Source organism: Echinops telfairi, unplaced genomic scaffold (genome assembly GCF_000313985.2).
Source record: "Echinops telfairi isolate 266 unplaced genomic scaffold, ASM31398v2 ScPeMD7_7424;HRSCAF=8462, whole genome shotgun sequence".
Classification (NCBI taxonomy): Eukaryota; Metazoa; Chordata; class Mammalia; order Afrosoricida; family Tenrecidae; genus Echinops; species Echinops telfairi.
Window position 1 is genome coordinate 48,762,159 of NW_022111324.1, and position 13,727 is coordinate 48,775,885.

A 13,727-nucleotide genomic window follows, 5' to 3' on the forward strand; every position below is an offset into this window, starting at 1 on the left:
CAGTGGTTTTGGTGTCTCTTCATTGCGATTGGAGAGCTGCTGTGGGGCCAGGTGAGTGTGGGCACTGACCTCCCCCCTCCCCGAGGCCTCCCGCACAGCGTGCAGCCCTCTTCTGCCCCAGCCGAGAGGGAATAAACAGCTGTGGAGGCCCCCTGTCCCTCTCCTGCCTGTCCTGTCCCCCCCAAGATTCTCCAGAGGAGCTGTGCCAGCAGGCAGGCAGAGCCCCAGCTTCCCCGAGACGGGCCTGGGGTTTCCACAGGGCATGCTGCTGAGACGTGAAGCGGGCTTAGACATGGAGAAGCCCACCCAGAGGTGCCTCAGAAGAAAGGCCTGGTGATCGACTTTAAAAAGACACACAAACCATCAGCCCCTGAGAACCCGGGGAGCCCAGGTCCACTCTGATACACTTGGGGTGCCCTGAGCCCACTGGTCCTCAGGAGCATTTATAAAGCAGGGGTCGTGATTCTAGCCGTGCATGGGTGCTCTGCTGGTACCGTGTAGGGACTCCGGGCCTCTTCTGCTCCTCTCTCACCTTGCCACCTGAGGTAGGTGTGTCCAGAGAGGCAGGGTGGCATCCAGCGCAAAGTTCTCTTCACAAGGTAAGTCACCCTGGACAGATGACTTCCCCACTCTGTGTCTCAGGCGCGTCACCTAAGGCTAACCCGGTCACTGTTGACCGGTCGATCTGCTATTAGACGGAAAGAGAACACTGCCTAGCTCAACTCTTTCCCTGCAAAGGAGAGACGCACAGAGGCCCTGTGCGTCTCTGAGACTGCAACTCGTGACGGGAGTCGAGAGCCTCTTCTCTCTCCCACAGAGCAGTCTGTGGTTTCGAACGGCTGACGTGGCAGTTAGCGGCCCAACACGTGACCACGGTGCCACCAGGGCTCCGCCAGGAAATGGTAGCTCTTAATAATATCTTACTATCACCCAGTCCAGTAGAGTCTAATTCCTCCCTAATACGAGGTGGCATGTCTTCCTCATCCCCGCTCCAGCCTGGGCGGGGCTGTGCTGCCGCCTTAGGGACCTCTGGTCCTGTCTGCTTGTCCCGGGTGTCCTTCTGGCCGAACCATGTAGGCCGTGTCTCAAGGGGCCGCACAGAACCCTCTCTGGGGCTGCAGGCCTGCACCTGTGGACTCGCTAGTTATTTCTCCTATGCCTCCTGGAAGCCCTGTCCTAACTCCTGACCTAGTTCCCTCTACCCTGCTACTGTGGAGGAGCCTGCTGAGTGGGCTCCCTACGTAGTCTTAAACTTGGGTGAAGCTTAGCCCTTTTACCAGCTGTTTGAAACCATCATCTGACAAGGGCCTCACGTGTGGCCTTCTTGACCGTCCAGCCAGGGGCAGCGCTTTGACGCTCTCCCCATTCCAAAACTCTGAGCTCCCTATGGGACCCCAACACACAGCCTCTGTCTCCCACCTCGCTGGTTGGCAGTGACTCCCCTTACCCAAAGCCCAACCTGCTGCTCGGTGTGTCCCCTCCTCCTCCCGTGGCGTTGGCAGTGACTCCCCTTACCCAAAGCCCAACCTGCTGCTCGGTGTGTCCCCTCCTCCTCCCGTGGCCTAGCCATTGACTTCCTCACCGGACCCCCGAAAGCTCCTTCACCTGTGCTCGCTAAGGAAAGGGTCGCTCCTTTCCAGCCGCCTTCTCTGCGCCTTACCTGAACAAACACAGCATGACCATCCTGTCCCCATACCGATGGTGCCCTGGTCCCAGCGCCTGCCCATTCCTGCCGTGTAGCATATAGCTGCCGTGTAGCTCTGATTCCCTCAAGGGCAGATGGACAGGAGTTGAGACAGCAGGAGAGGGAAAAAGAACTCGGCAGGTGGCTGGTTGATGGCTAAGATGACAAGCTCCCCTTTGGCTCTCTGCAAATACAGAAAGCCTGGGCCCTGGTGGGTGCTGGGTGAATGTTTGCCTGGAGGATGAGCGCTGCCTTCTACCGGGTCCCTGGTGCAGAGGCTGACCGGCCCGTCCAAGGACCCTGCCCCCGTGACAACTCCCCTCACCCTGTTCTCAGATCATCTCCTCGATACCCAACAAGTCCCTGAAGTTCTTGAAGGAGGCCGGGCATGGCACCGCCAAAGAGGAAATCACCAGGGAAGCAGAGGGCATGGATGAGATCGACCATGGGGAGATGGAGCTGCGCCGAGGCCAGATCCTCTGGTTCCGGGGCCTGAACCGCATCCAGACTCAGGTACCTGGACCGTGACCTTCCTCCCCACCTTGGGAGGTGGTGGGAACGCAGCAGTCGCTGGCGGCCAACGTCTCTCCCCTCCCTCAGGCCCGTACACAGCCCTAGCTCCCTAACATCAGGGCAGACAGGGCCAGAGGTGTGGGAGTGGGCTTTTCTGAGGAAAGAGTAGATGTGAGGACCAAGCGGGTGAGTCCTTGAGCCAGACTGGCTGGCTCTAAAGCCCACTGGCCGGTCGCAGGGCTGGCAGACGTCCCACAGAAGGTCTCTTACAAGCACTAGACTTGACCCAAAACCCCAGGGTGGAAATGTTCAGGCTTCCCCCACCCGTCAGAAAGAAGGCATGGGACCGTGTCTCTGTGCCCTCACCTTAACAGACACATCACGTATCTGCAGACCCTTAGCTACTTAGATGTGATCTAGAGGGGTGTTTGTGCAAAACACACACCCCTCCTCTCTTCCCCACTCAACATTTCAGACAGTGATGGAGGAGTCTAATAACAATGCATAGGAACCGCCAGAGCCTTTTGATGCTTGAATATCTCTTGTTGCAAGATCCAGACTGGCTTCCTGAAAAGGAAGACGCCATCATTCGGTCCAACGTCTGCCCTCCTTGTGATTTCTCAAATGCAATGGAAGCTCTCCTGGCACTCCTAAGGCCCCAGCCTAAAGCCCCGAGTCACTTAAAAAAAAACAACTTCCATTCAGTCGTTATAACTACCTTCTCCTGGATGGACAGGCTGGTCCAGGCCGTGGTCATTCTACCACCTTGCCCACCACTGTTCCCTTGACCGCAGCAGGACCGAAAGTCCCCATCTCAAGGCTCTGGGAGGCCCTGAGATCTCAAGAGTGTTTGCCAGAGAACAAGTTCATTTCTCTCTGCTGATTGGCTACAGAGGCCAGAAATCAGTTTCCCTCCCTAAGGTTGGCCTCTGCAAATAGTTGAGGAAGTTCTCCTGTCAGCCTTACCTCCTCGGCTCCTCGGGGCACCGGGCGCAATGACTTATTCGAGAGCAGACACCTGTGGTAGGGGAGCTTGTCTATGGACCAGTGGGAACAGCAGGGGTAGGCAGGGCAATGCGGGCGCTCCTCGTTCCTCTCGCTCGTTCTCCACAGGGAGGGAACTTCCAGCAGGACCTGCACAGACTGCCTCGTGGCCCCCAGACTTCCTTCCTGCCCTCCCCGACCCTGCTCCCGGCTGCCCAGTCCATCACAGCGAGGGCCTGGTGTGCTCCTCGCCCCGGGCCTCTGGCTCCTGGCTCTGGGGTGCTCCGTGCTTCCCTGTGGGCTCTTTTCCAAGTAACTCGTCTTCCCTTCTCTTCCGCTCAGGATCGCCCGAGGCCTCTTGTGCTGTGTGCTTGGGGCGGGTGTGGGTTTTTCTTAGCCAGGATCCCTCGTTCCAGTGCCTCCCGGCTCCCTGCCCGCCTGAGCTCCATGGTCTTCCCGACCCTCCGCTCCCACTGGCCGCTCCCTCGGCCATCTGCCTCTCTGTTTGGTCCACTGCCTGCCCTGCTGGAGCACAAGGGGCCGTGGGCAGAAGAGCATCTAAGCCCAAGCGTAGGCACCGAAAGCAACCGAGGCAGGAAGCCACGGGGAGCAGATTCCGTGCTCCCGTCTGAGCAGAGGAAGCTGACTTTGGCAGCCTTCCTCCTGGACACCTGCAGGCCCTCTCCTAGCGTCCCCTCCCCAGCCTCCGCAGGATGCTAACGATCTCTGGTTGTCCCTGTCATTCCCATTGCAACACACGCTGGTCTACCGACCTGGTTGAGGTCTCCCCTCTCCCTAGTTCTAAGCCACGCTTTCTCACTTTCAGTCCCTTTGGTTTTTGGTTTTGTTTTCCCGGAACTGAAAGCACTGGAAAGTAGGAGTTTGGGCCACGTAAAAACCAGGATCCTGGGAAGGTAAACCTGGGGTCCCAGCTCATGCGGGGGCAGGGTGCTGTCACGCTAGTCAGCAAGGGGGCTAAATACTCATCTCTTCAGCCCCTTCTACAGATGTACACCCGCCCCTCCCTCCCACTGGGTCAGGCTCTCAGCCCCTTGCTGAGACCCTAGGATGTGACAAAAGGTGGTGGTAGTGTGAATCCAGCCGGACACATTGACGGTGCTCCAGAAGCATTGTAAATAAGAGCAAGGAGCCCGCGTCCCTACCCCTTTCCTCCCGGGGAAGTGAAGTCCCGTGAGTGGAATCAGCTCTAAGACCCTTCCATCAGTTCAGGGAAGGACACAGGACTTCCTTTTGACTTGTGCCTTGTAACTTTAGGACCCAGGCTTCACCCAGGCCCCTGATTGAGATTATTTGGGGGGAGTCATTGGCATCTGTTGCCTGGGTCTCTGAAGACCTGGCCACTGAGAACCAGACACTGCTTGTGTCGGGCTGGCCCAGCAGCTGCTGACCCCCGCTGCCCACCACTCTCCCTCCCTCAGTTAGGTGGTCCACAGCTCTGCCACACGGGCAGCTAGCGGCATTCTCTAGAATGAGAGTGGCCGCTGAGTTCCTGAGCTGCAGGCTCGGGGCCCTGTCCACTCCAGCCCAGGCACCTGGGAGAAGAGAGCCAGAGAGAGGGAGAGCCCAGCAATTCCTGGTCCAGGAGCCCGCCCCTGTGCGATCACCTCAGTATGGGCTGCTTGTACTGCCTTTTGTTTCTTCACAGACAGGAGTGACGTCCCTGGGAATTCTGTAGAAATAGCTTGAATGGATTTGGAGGCTCATGCCCCTCAAATGTGGGGCGTCTATACTTTGGCTTTGGCGTCTTAAATTGCACGTCTTATTCCTCAGGGCTCAGGTCAAAGCCTGGGCTGAGCCCCCACTTTCCGTGGGGAATTGTGGCTGGAGGTTCCCTTTAAACTTTAGCTACGGTTTTGACCCCTCACGCACAAGTCCAAAGGGAAGCAAACCGGCTTCTGCCCGGGCGTGTGGACTCCCTGGCTACTTATTCCTGAAATGATATGTAATATTGTGATTAGCATCCCCCTTCCCCTGCCCTTTCCTCCTCCCCTTTGCTCTGGGGTGGCCCTTCCTTGCTGACTTCCCATCCCCGTCCCCTCCCCGCCAGTCCCCACCTTTCCCAATTCCTTCTGCCCTGCTCCTCCAGCCCCCCAGCCTCCTTCCTCTCGTCTGCGCTCACCTCTCTGACTGTGGAGAAAAGCTGCCTGTCTCACTCTCTGATTCTTTGCAGATCGACGTAGTTAACACTTTCCAGACGGGCGCCTCCATTAAGGGAGTCCTAAAGCGACAGACCCTGGGTCAGCAGCTTGATGTAAAACTTGTTCCTAGCTCGTCCCATGACTCAGCTGCAGCAATCAAATCCTCCCCCACCACTTCTGTCGCTGCAGCCGCTGCTGTTTCATCTCCTTCTCTGGGCAGTGAGTGACAGTCTATTACGATGCATGGTTTGCTGAAATGACCACAAGAGAGCACATGGCGTCCACCTAAATGAGCCTGGGGTACCTTCTCTTTTTGGTCCTCCCTCCTGAAGGGAGGAAAAGACACACGCACGTGCACATGCACGCACACCAAAAAAAAAAAGCACACTCTAAGAAGTAGACTGTGTACCATGTTATTGGGCGGGTGGGGGGGGTGGGGGCTTTTTAAAGCTGTTACCTTAATCATTTTAAAGATAATCTGTTTTCTGACTGAGTCTCTGTATTGTTGTTTTCCCCCTTTCCTGAGAGGGTTTTTTGTTGTTGTTTATTTTGCTTTGTCAGGGCATATTGCTGTTGTCGTCCCTCCCTTCCTTCTGCTCCTTTGATCCCTTAAGCTAGAGTGAAAACCAGACTGAGTGCAAACCTACCGCCTCTCCTGAATGGCGGGCTACTGTCAGAACTCCGGGCAGTGCTCGGGAAAGCGAGGTGCCCCGGAGAATAGAGAGCGAGGTGCGCAGGGCTGTTCACAAGGAGACCTGACAGGACCCAGCCAGCCTTGGACTTGGCCGGTGACAACGGGTGTGTCAGCTGCCACTCGATGGTTGTGCACCACTAAGCATCCGTTATTTTACTTTTCAGGAACGTTAAGCCATCTCTGGTGTCAGAAACCGTTTATTCACATTTGAGCAAGGAAAAATATATGCAAAGATCAAAATAGCATATAAACTTTTTTTCCTTGTGTATTATTTCGGTAGGGCTCTCTGAAAACTAATGGTTTTCTGTTTATTTATTTGGCCTTGCCTTTTAGTTTCATTAGTGCCCCCATGTCAGCCCCCCATGTGTTATGTGACACAGGAAATTCTAGGAAACATTCCTGTCCCCTGACGTGCCGTCCACTCCCCAACTAAGACCTGGTGTTCCCTTGACTAAGGCTTATGCCACCCGTTCCTGGTCTCCTTTCACCGTCACCTCTGTGGGCCACAGAGACCAGCGTGCCAACCGCTCATTGTTAATAGAGCTATCAAACTCCTTGGTGGGGAAGGCATTTCTCTACGTTAAGTATGGTACATTGGAGTATCTGTTAGGCTTCAGCTATCTCAGTATCTTCCTGCTCCTTTCCTCCCCCCTCCTAATTTCACCTTCCCACCCAGGACAAGCGGGGGAGAAAGCTGCAGTTATGTGGTCTGCCGCACGCTTATGAATTGTGGAAGTGGACTGCACTTATATTTCTTTTCTTTTTTTTTTAAATCATTTTATTGGGGGCTTGTACAATGCTTATCACAATCCATACATCCATCCATGTGTCAAGCACATTGGTACATTCGTTGCCTTCATCGTTCGCCAAACACTTGCTTTCTACTTGAGCCCTTGGTATCAGCTCCTCACTTTTCCCTCCCTCAGATTTATTTTCTTTGTAGTCAACTGGGTGCTGCTGTGAGATGAGGCGTCGCTGGAGACATTTCCCCCCGGCTCAAAGACAGCCGAGAAAGGACGAACATCGGCTCTGCACATATCCAAGTGGTCTAGCTCTAGTTCTTCCATGCTCCACCGGCTTTTCCTGTGTTTCCCCCCTTCTCGTTGGCCCTTCCCCTTTCTAGCCAGCTCCTGTCCTTTCTAAATTGTTCCCCTCTGTTGCAAAGGGCTTATTTGTATCAAATATTTGGAGACTACGCTGAAAGCAGAGTCCCCTGGTCCAGCAGGATGTGCCCCAAACTCTCGAAAGCTGGAGATCAGAGAGGGAGGACAGGCCACGCCTGCCCTTTCTTCTGCTGTGCTTCTTCCTTAGCGTGGTGGACGTGGTAGCTTCTGGGGTGTTTGTTCTGCTGTCAGCTTCTTCTTTTTTAATGCCTGCTTATTTACGTGCCTCTTTCACCCCCCTCCCCAGCCCTCTTGTGTTTATTCATATGCACATAGCTATAGGCATTTAAAAAAAAAACCCAGATCATCAAATGAACTCAGCTAGTTGTCCAGCTTTCAACAGCTAGATATCTAGGACTTCCCTCTATAACGAAGTCAGTCTGATCTTCCTTCCCTGGTTCCTGAAAATGGGGCAGAAGGCAGCGGCACCCATCGGAGGAGAGTCTCCATCTGCCGCTGAATTACATCCCAACCTGGCCGGGGCTCCTGACTCAAAGAGCTGTCCTCGATTAGCCACGGCCACCTCATAGCCGGGGGTCACAGAAGGACAGTTCCCTGCTGCCCGCCCTCACTGATGTCTTGGGAGAAGATAGCCAGGGCAGAAGGGCTGGTGGGATCAGTGGAGAGTGCCAGAAGATGTACCAGTTTCTGCTTCGCCAGCCTTGCCTTGTCCATCCCCCACCCCCACCCCCCCAAACACACACACACACACACACACACACACAGATACCGTGCACAGGAGGGGAGATGCCCCGTCCTGGGGTGGATCAGTCATACCGCTGTCCATCCTTCACACATTCCCGGAGGCCAGTGATGGGGTTGAGGAGGGTCCTGGGCTGCACCACGCCCTTCTCTGCGTCCACCCTAGCGCTCGGACTCCTTCCCTTGCGCTTTGCTGACAGCTGACTGGATTCCCTGGAGATTTCAGAAGTCCTGGAGCCTGGCTGGGTCATGGTTCCTGCTCCCTCTCAACCTCCAACGCCCACAAAAAGGACCCTTCCCTGTTTTTTCCCTCTGCTCATCCCCAATGCTCTGTCTGCCCCCCTCGTTGCTCACCTGTCACGGTGCTGTGGGTCACCCCAGCTGGAGAGAGCAAAAGCCAGCAGGCAGGGCTCCACATACATCCTCACTCCAACTCGTGTTTGACAAATCTGTTTTCAATCGTGGGCTTCACGTGCGCTGGATCGGAGGAGAGACTCAATTCCTTAAAAAAAAAATTTTTTTTTAAAAACAGGAAATCTGACTGTCAATGGCATTGAAGATGATAGACTGATAGTTTAAAAGCACCTGGTCCCCTAACACATAAGCAGTTTGGAGGTCCCCAAACCAGTGGAAAGTGTGGGCCATGTTCGCTCCCGCAGATTGTGGTGTGGCTTTGGACCCATCCGCTGGCCAGTGTATCTGTGTCAGGGCCGGGGGAGCAGGTAATGGGTTTGGGCCCATTGAACAAAGCAAGTTGCCTAGCTCCACAAGGTGCTCTCGAGCTGTTAAAACTTGGGAACCTCCAGAAGACCAGTTGGAGCCTGCGTTCCAGCTGAGCTCTCCAACATCTGGAACAAAGGGAGTGTGGCCAGGAAAAGCCACCCATCGGGGGATTGGTCGGAAGCACCGGGAAGGGCAGTCTAATCCGTTGTGTTGCCCGTCTCGATATCCTTGCCCCTCCTCCAGGAATATAGTGTAACTTGAAGTAGCAAAGGAACCAAAGACGTGCACCACCCACATTCCATCACCCCTCCCTCAACAATCCCTCTCGCAGTACTCCCTTTCTGGAGAGAAGACTTGTTGGACAAGAGTTAAGATGGGCCATCGCCCAACCATCGTGCCCTCCCACAGCTCTCCTTTCCCCTGGCCTCCTTGTCCCACTGGGTGACCCAGGTGCTAAGCCAGACCTGAGAGAGGCCTCCAGCGTAGAAAGCAAAACTGGCAAGAGAGCTAGCTGGGGCTTGTCACTAAGACAAAGGCTGTCCGCATGGCTCGTTGTTGCCAGTAGCTGCCTCCTGATTCTGAATGGATTGAGCCGCTTCCTTCTCGGGCAGTAGATCATCACAGACTTGGACACTCAGAATGACCTTTACCCAGTCAGCCTGCCTCGTGTGCTCTTTCCCCCTCCTTGCCACCTCTCCTGGATCAGGTGGTGTCTCTCCCAACCCCGTCCTTTCCCTCTGCACATAAGTTCACACTCCCACCTTCACACTTTGGAGACCCGCTGGAGAAAGCTGCATGGTTTGCAACAGTTACTGTGTGTCGTGCATTTGATCGGGCTGGTGGTCAGGAGGAAGATGACGTTGGGTAACTGTATCTCATTGACATCCTCCAGGAGGGACTGAAATAGTGGCGTTTTGCCTTCTAGGGGAGGGGAGGGGGTGGGGGAGGCGGAGGTGGGTGCCAGGAAGGAGGGACGTGAAAGAGGTTGTGGGATGGCAGTCAGTGCATGCCTCTTGACCAAGAGAGTGGCTTGTTTGATTGCAACGTGTTCATGTCCTGCATGCCACTGACCCAATGGAGATGAATCTGCCTGCCTTGCTGCACGATGTTCATGGTCACTCACCCCCCCACAGTGCAGGACGTACGGGTGGACCTCTGGCGGCTCTTGGGGGGGTTTCAACCCATGACTGGACGGCAGTGTGTGATTTTCCCGTTCTCCGCTCACAGAGCGTGTGGCCCCCACCTGGGCGCCCGCGTGCCTGAGCCACCTCTCGTGTTTGGCCCTCGTGTTGCCCTCCGCCTGCGAGAACTAACAACGCTTTCTGTTCTCTGTCTGCTTTGAAGCGTGACTGGTTTGGGGGATGCTCACTTTGCTTTGGGCTTTCTGTCTGTCTGCCTCTTTTCTTTTTCTTTCTTTTCAAACGCAGCTTGCGAACCATCCTTGTCCGCCGTCACCACCCCACCTCACCGCCACCTCCACCCCTACCCCCACCCCGATGCTTGAGACATGAGCCACGTGACGTCTCATGCTCCACAGCCCCCACCCGCGGGTGATTTGGCCTGTCGGGCAGTTGTGTTCGGTAACTGCGGTTCGGTTTCTCTACACAAGACCGCCTGCTCCTGGTTCCGCTGGCCGAGGCTCACCTCCTTGTCTTCTCCCCTCCTTCTCCTCCCCGTGGTGTAGATCAAGGTGATCAAAGCATTCCATAGTTCCTTCCACGAGAGCTTCATGACCGCCGCCCACCAGAACTCCATCCACAACTTCATGAACCAACCCGTATTCTCCATAGACGAGGAGGGGCCGCAGACACCCACCCTGGATGACCAAGATGAGGATGTTCCTGCAAAGGGCTTCAAGTCTGAGACGAAGGTGTTCCCCATCGATGACGAGGTCACCCCATACGCCAACAGAAACAACAACGCGGTGGACTGCAGCCAGGGCCAGGTCACCACCTCCCGCTCTGGCAGCCCTGTCCACAGCCTGGAAACATCCGTGTGAACTTCCCGAGCTCTGACTCCCATCCCTGCTTTCTCTGTCTCCTTTTCCATCTATCCTGTCTGTACGGTAACGATGGGTCAGCTGCTCACGTGTACGTCTGAACCCCACCTGACCATGGAGAGGGAAAAGCCGAGACCGACAAAGATTTCGCTGAACTTGAGTCAGGGTTTGTAGCGGGACCCCCAGCAGCCCCCAGGCAGGCAACGGGAGGGTCTGTCCTCAGCGTGACCGTTGTTAACGAAAGACATGACGACACTCCTCTTGACATCGCTCTGACCCAAGTCCTCCCCGCACGGTCTCATGCATTTTGCCCTCTCCTGACTTCTGGAGCCTGCCACTTTCAAGCCGAGCCGCAGGTTCAAAGCGACACAAATCTCGCCCAATGAAATACACTGAAGCAGGGGAGGAGATGCACAGAATCAGCCTGCAGAGCGATTGCATTTTAAACAATTCTTTCGGTGTATACCGAAAGCCCCCTAGCTCTTTTTTTTGGCCTGTCTGGTCACACCTCCCCGAGGCCCTTTGGATTTTATGTCACCCCAGTCTTCCTCCCCTCCACCGTTTTGTGAATGAGTGTGTGCGCGTGTGTCTGTGTGTGTGTGTGTGAGAGAGAGAGAGATGCATTAGAAAACAGAGAGAGAGGGCCCGGGCGAATTCCATACATTTTGACAAGTCTCCTGGCTGGGCCCAGTGGGACCCTGGGTTCAGTCCTGAAGGCAGACCGGTCCTCTGCCGAAAGGGTCCTTTAAAGCCATCGGAAGTCTGCGCGGACGTTTCCCTGCGGCTGCCAGGTTGCCCTCTCCATCTAACCTGTCAGGGGTGGGTGACTTTCGAAGTGCCAGAGAGAGCAGTCTTGACCATGAAGCGTATGTGTGGTGTGTCGTGTGCCACTCCCACCCCCACCCCCCGGCCCAAGCCTCCCCTGATTCTAAAGTGTTGGCCCAAGAATGGATGTGGGTATGAACTTGCTCTTCACTGGACTTAAATACCAAGGACCAGCAGCTGGCAGATCTCGGACCGGGCTGTCCGTGAAAGCAGACTTGCGGGCCTGTCTTGAGGTGACCGCTTACTGCCAGCTAAACCAAAGCCCCCCAGGGCAGGATCTGAGTGTTGAGTGAGTTGAGCCCACAGAAGCCTGGCAGGGGAAGGCACGGAGCTGGGGCCATCCCAGCAGGGTCTGGGCAAACCCACTGGCAGGGACCATAAACCTTGAGCCCAGGTGCCGGGGCACCAACTTTAATGTGCTCTGTGGTTTCCTTATTCTGCCCCTTGCTGGGTCCTAAAAACTCGCCCGGCCTCTGAGAAGATCCTGGCCTTTCTCAAACCTTCCGATTTGGAAAATACTGTATACCAAATATGCAGGCCTCCGGTGACATTCTGTGGACTTAAAGGAACATGGAATAGCTCTCCATCCACCTCTCCTCTCCGCCCTCTCCTGTCTCCCACTCAAGCCCTCCCTAGCCACACACCACTGCCCGGCCTAGCCCTGTGTCCTTTCCCTCAACACCGCCGGAAGCATGCCAACCGGCTGCCCCTGGAAGTTGCGGACTTTGCTAGGAGAGGCTCTTCTGCAAGTGCTTCTGAGCGGGACCACGTGGAGCCACGTTTCTCTTTGCTCCTCTATGGCCCCTGCTCCTGTTGACTCACCCTCCGTGGGGTAGAGGGGTTAGCGCACGTGGGCCAATTCCCATCTCCCAGGAGCTCAAGGAAACCTCCCTCTTTCTAGAAAGATGGGACTAGCTTTTGGGAACTGTCACATTTCCATCTGTGAGAAAGGTGCCTGGACCTCCCCCCCCCACCCCCACCCCAGTCTCTCCTTCTGGATCCCAGGCCGGGAGTGGGGGGGGGGTGGCCGGCGGCGCTATTGAGCAGAGCTAATTAATACTCCCTACACACGCCCACCACTACACCACTCACCACCGCAAGCACTGGGGGACAGTCAGTCTTAGGTTTGCGACCAGCACCGCTGCAGTGGCTCTCATCCTGAAAGCCCGGGGGCAGAGGAAGCTCACTGCAGACATTAGGTGGTCACTTACATGTTTATTGAGTGCATGCGGAGATTTCGTCCCTTCTGGTCTTTTAGTACCTCAGATCCGTCCTTAAAATAAGCCAATCACAAAGTCTGGAGGCTCTTTTACCATTCCTGCGCCTCAAAGACCCTCGTGGGGCCTGACAGGTTACTCCTGAGGTTTGGGCCGACTTTTTTTTTTTTAAGTCAACGGTTTTGTTTTTCATTTTGTTTTATTTGTGTGTGTGCGTGTGTGTGTGTGTGTGTGTGTGTGCTAGTTCCTATAAGGGGGGGGGTAGAAACATTATGCAAAAATATATATATATATATATCTAGTTTTCGTTAGATCAGAAACTGATATTTTTGAGTCAGCCATATGTATTTTGTTTAAGGGATTTAAAATGAAGTGCCATCGTGTGACCCTGCGGCAGGGCACGCACAACCAGCTGTCTGACATGACGGGTGACTTGGTACATTTGTAGTTGGTCTCAAAGCCAATACACCGTACTTTCTTTCTCCAAACAGCCATCTTTATACTTAGCGGGGGAAGCAAACAAACATGTTGGGTTCTAGACTTTTTTAATATAAACTTTGTTGATATGAAATTGAATAAGTTTCAAGTGTTTATGTGCATATGTTTTTTTATATATATATATATCAGTTTTTCTATTCCGTTTCTGTGATCCAACAGGCAACGAGTCAATATGGCATAAGGTAATAAAGCTTTCCCCCCAAAATGGTGCTTTGGATTTGAAAAGGGCCCGATGGGGAGAAGGCTCTGCAGCGTCTTAGTGCTCTCTTGGCAAGCCCAGGGCGCCGGGGGTGGTAGCCTGCTGGCAGAAGCGGTAGGGCAGACTTCCAGGAGAAACAGGAAGTGGGTGTCGGGGGTCTGGTGTGCCCAGCGGTGAGGAGCAGGGACCTGCGGTCACACGTGGGGTGTGTTTCGTGCAGCACTGCTGGCATCAGTACATCACCGTCTGTCAGGAAAACCCGAGATGCGGTTTGCATTTCCTTGACTGGCTCCTTCACTTCCCGTTCCTCCTGGAGTTCTCCATCCGTGAGCCTTGGCACCAGGATGGGATCGGTGACCTTCCCCTC

General features: G+C 54.9%; 1 protein-coding gene across 1 annotated transcript in view; it reads left to right on the forward strand.

Moving 5' to 3' along the window:
* The window catches only part of ATP2B4 (ATPase plasma membrane Ca2+ transporting 4), a 115,333-nt gene extending 102,442 nt beyond the window's left edge, over positions 1-12,891 (forward strand). The window contains exons 20-22 of the mRNA XM_030887808.2: positions 2,021-2,197; positions 5,373-5,486; positions 10,307-12,891. Of these exons, the coding sequence (XP_030743668.1) occupies positions 2,021-2,197; positions 5,373-5,486; positions 10,307-10,621 (606 nt within the window). The 3' untranslated portion in view covers positions 10,622-12,891. The remainder of the gene's footprint in view (positions 1-2,020; positions 2,198-5,372; positions 5,487-10,306) is intronic.
* Positions 12,892-13,727: the final 836 nt, after the last annotated feature.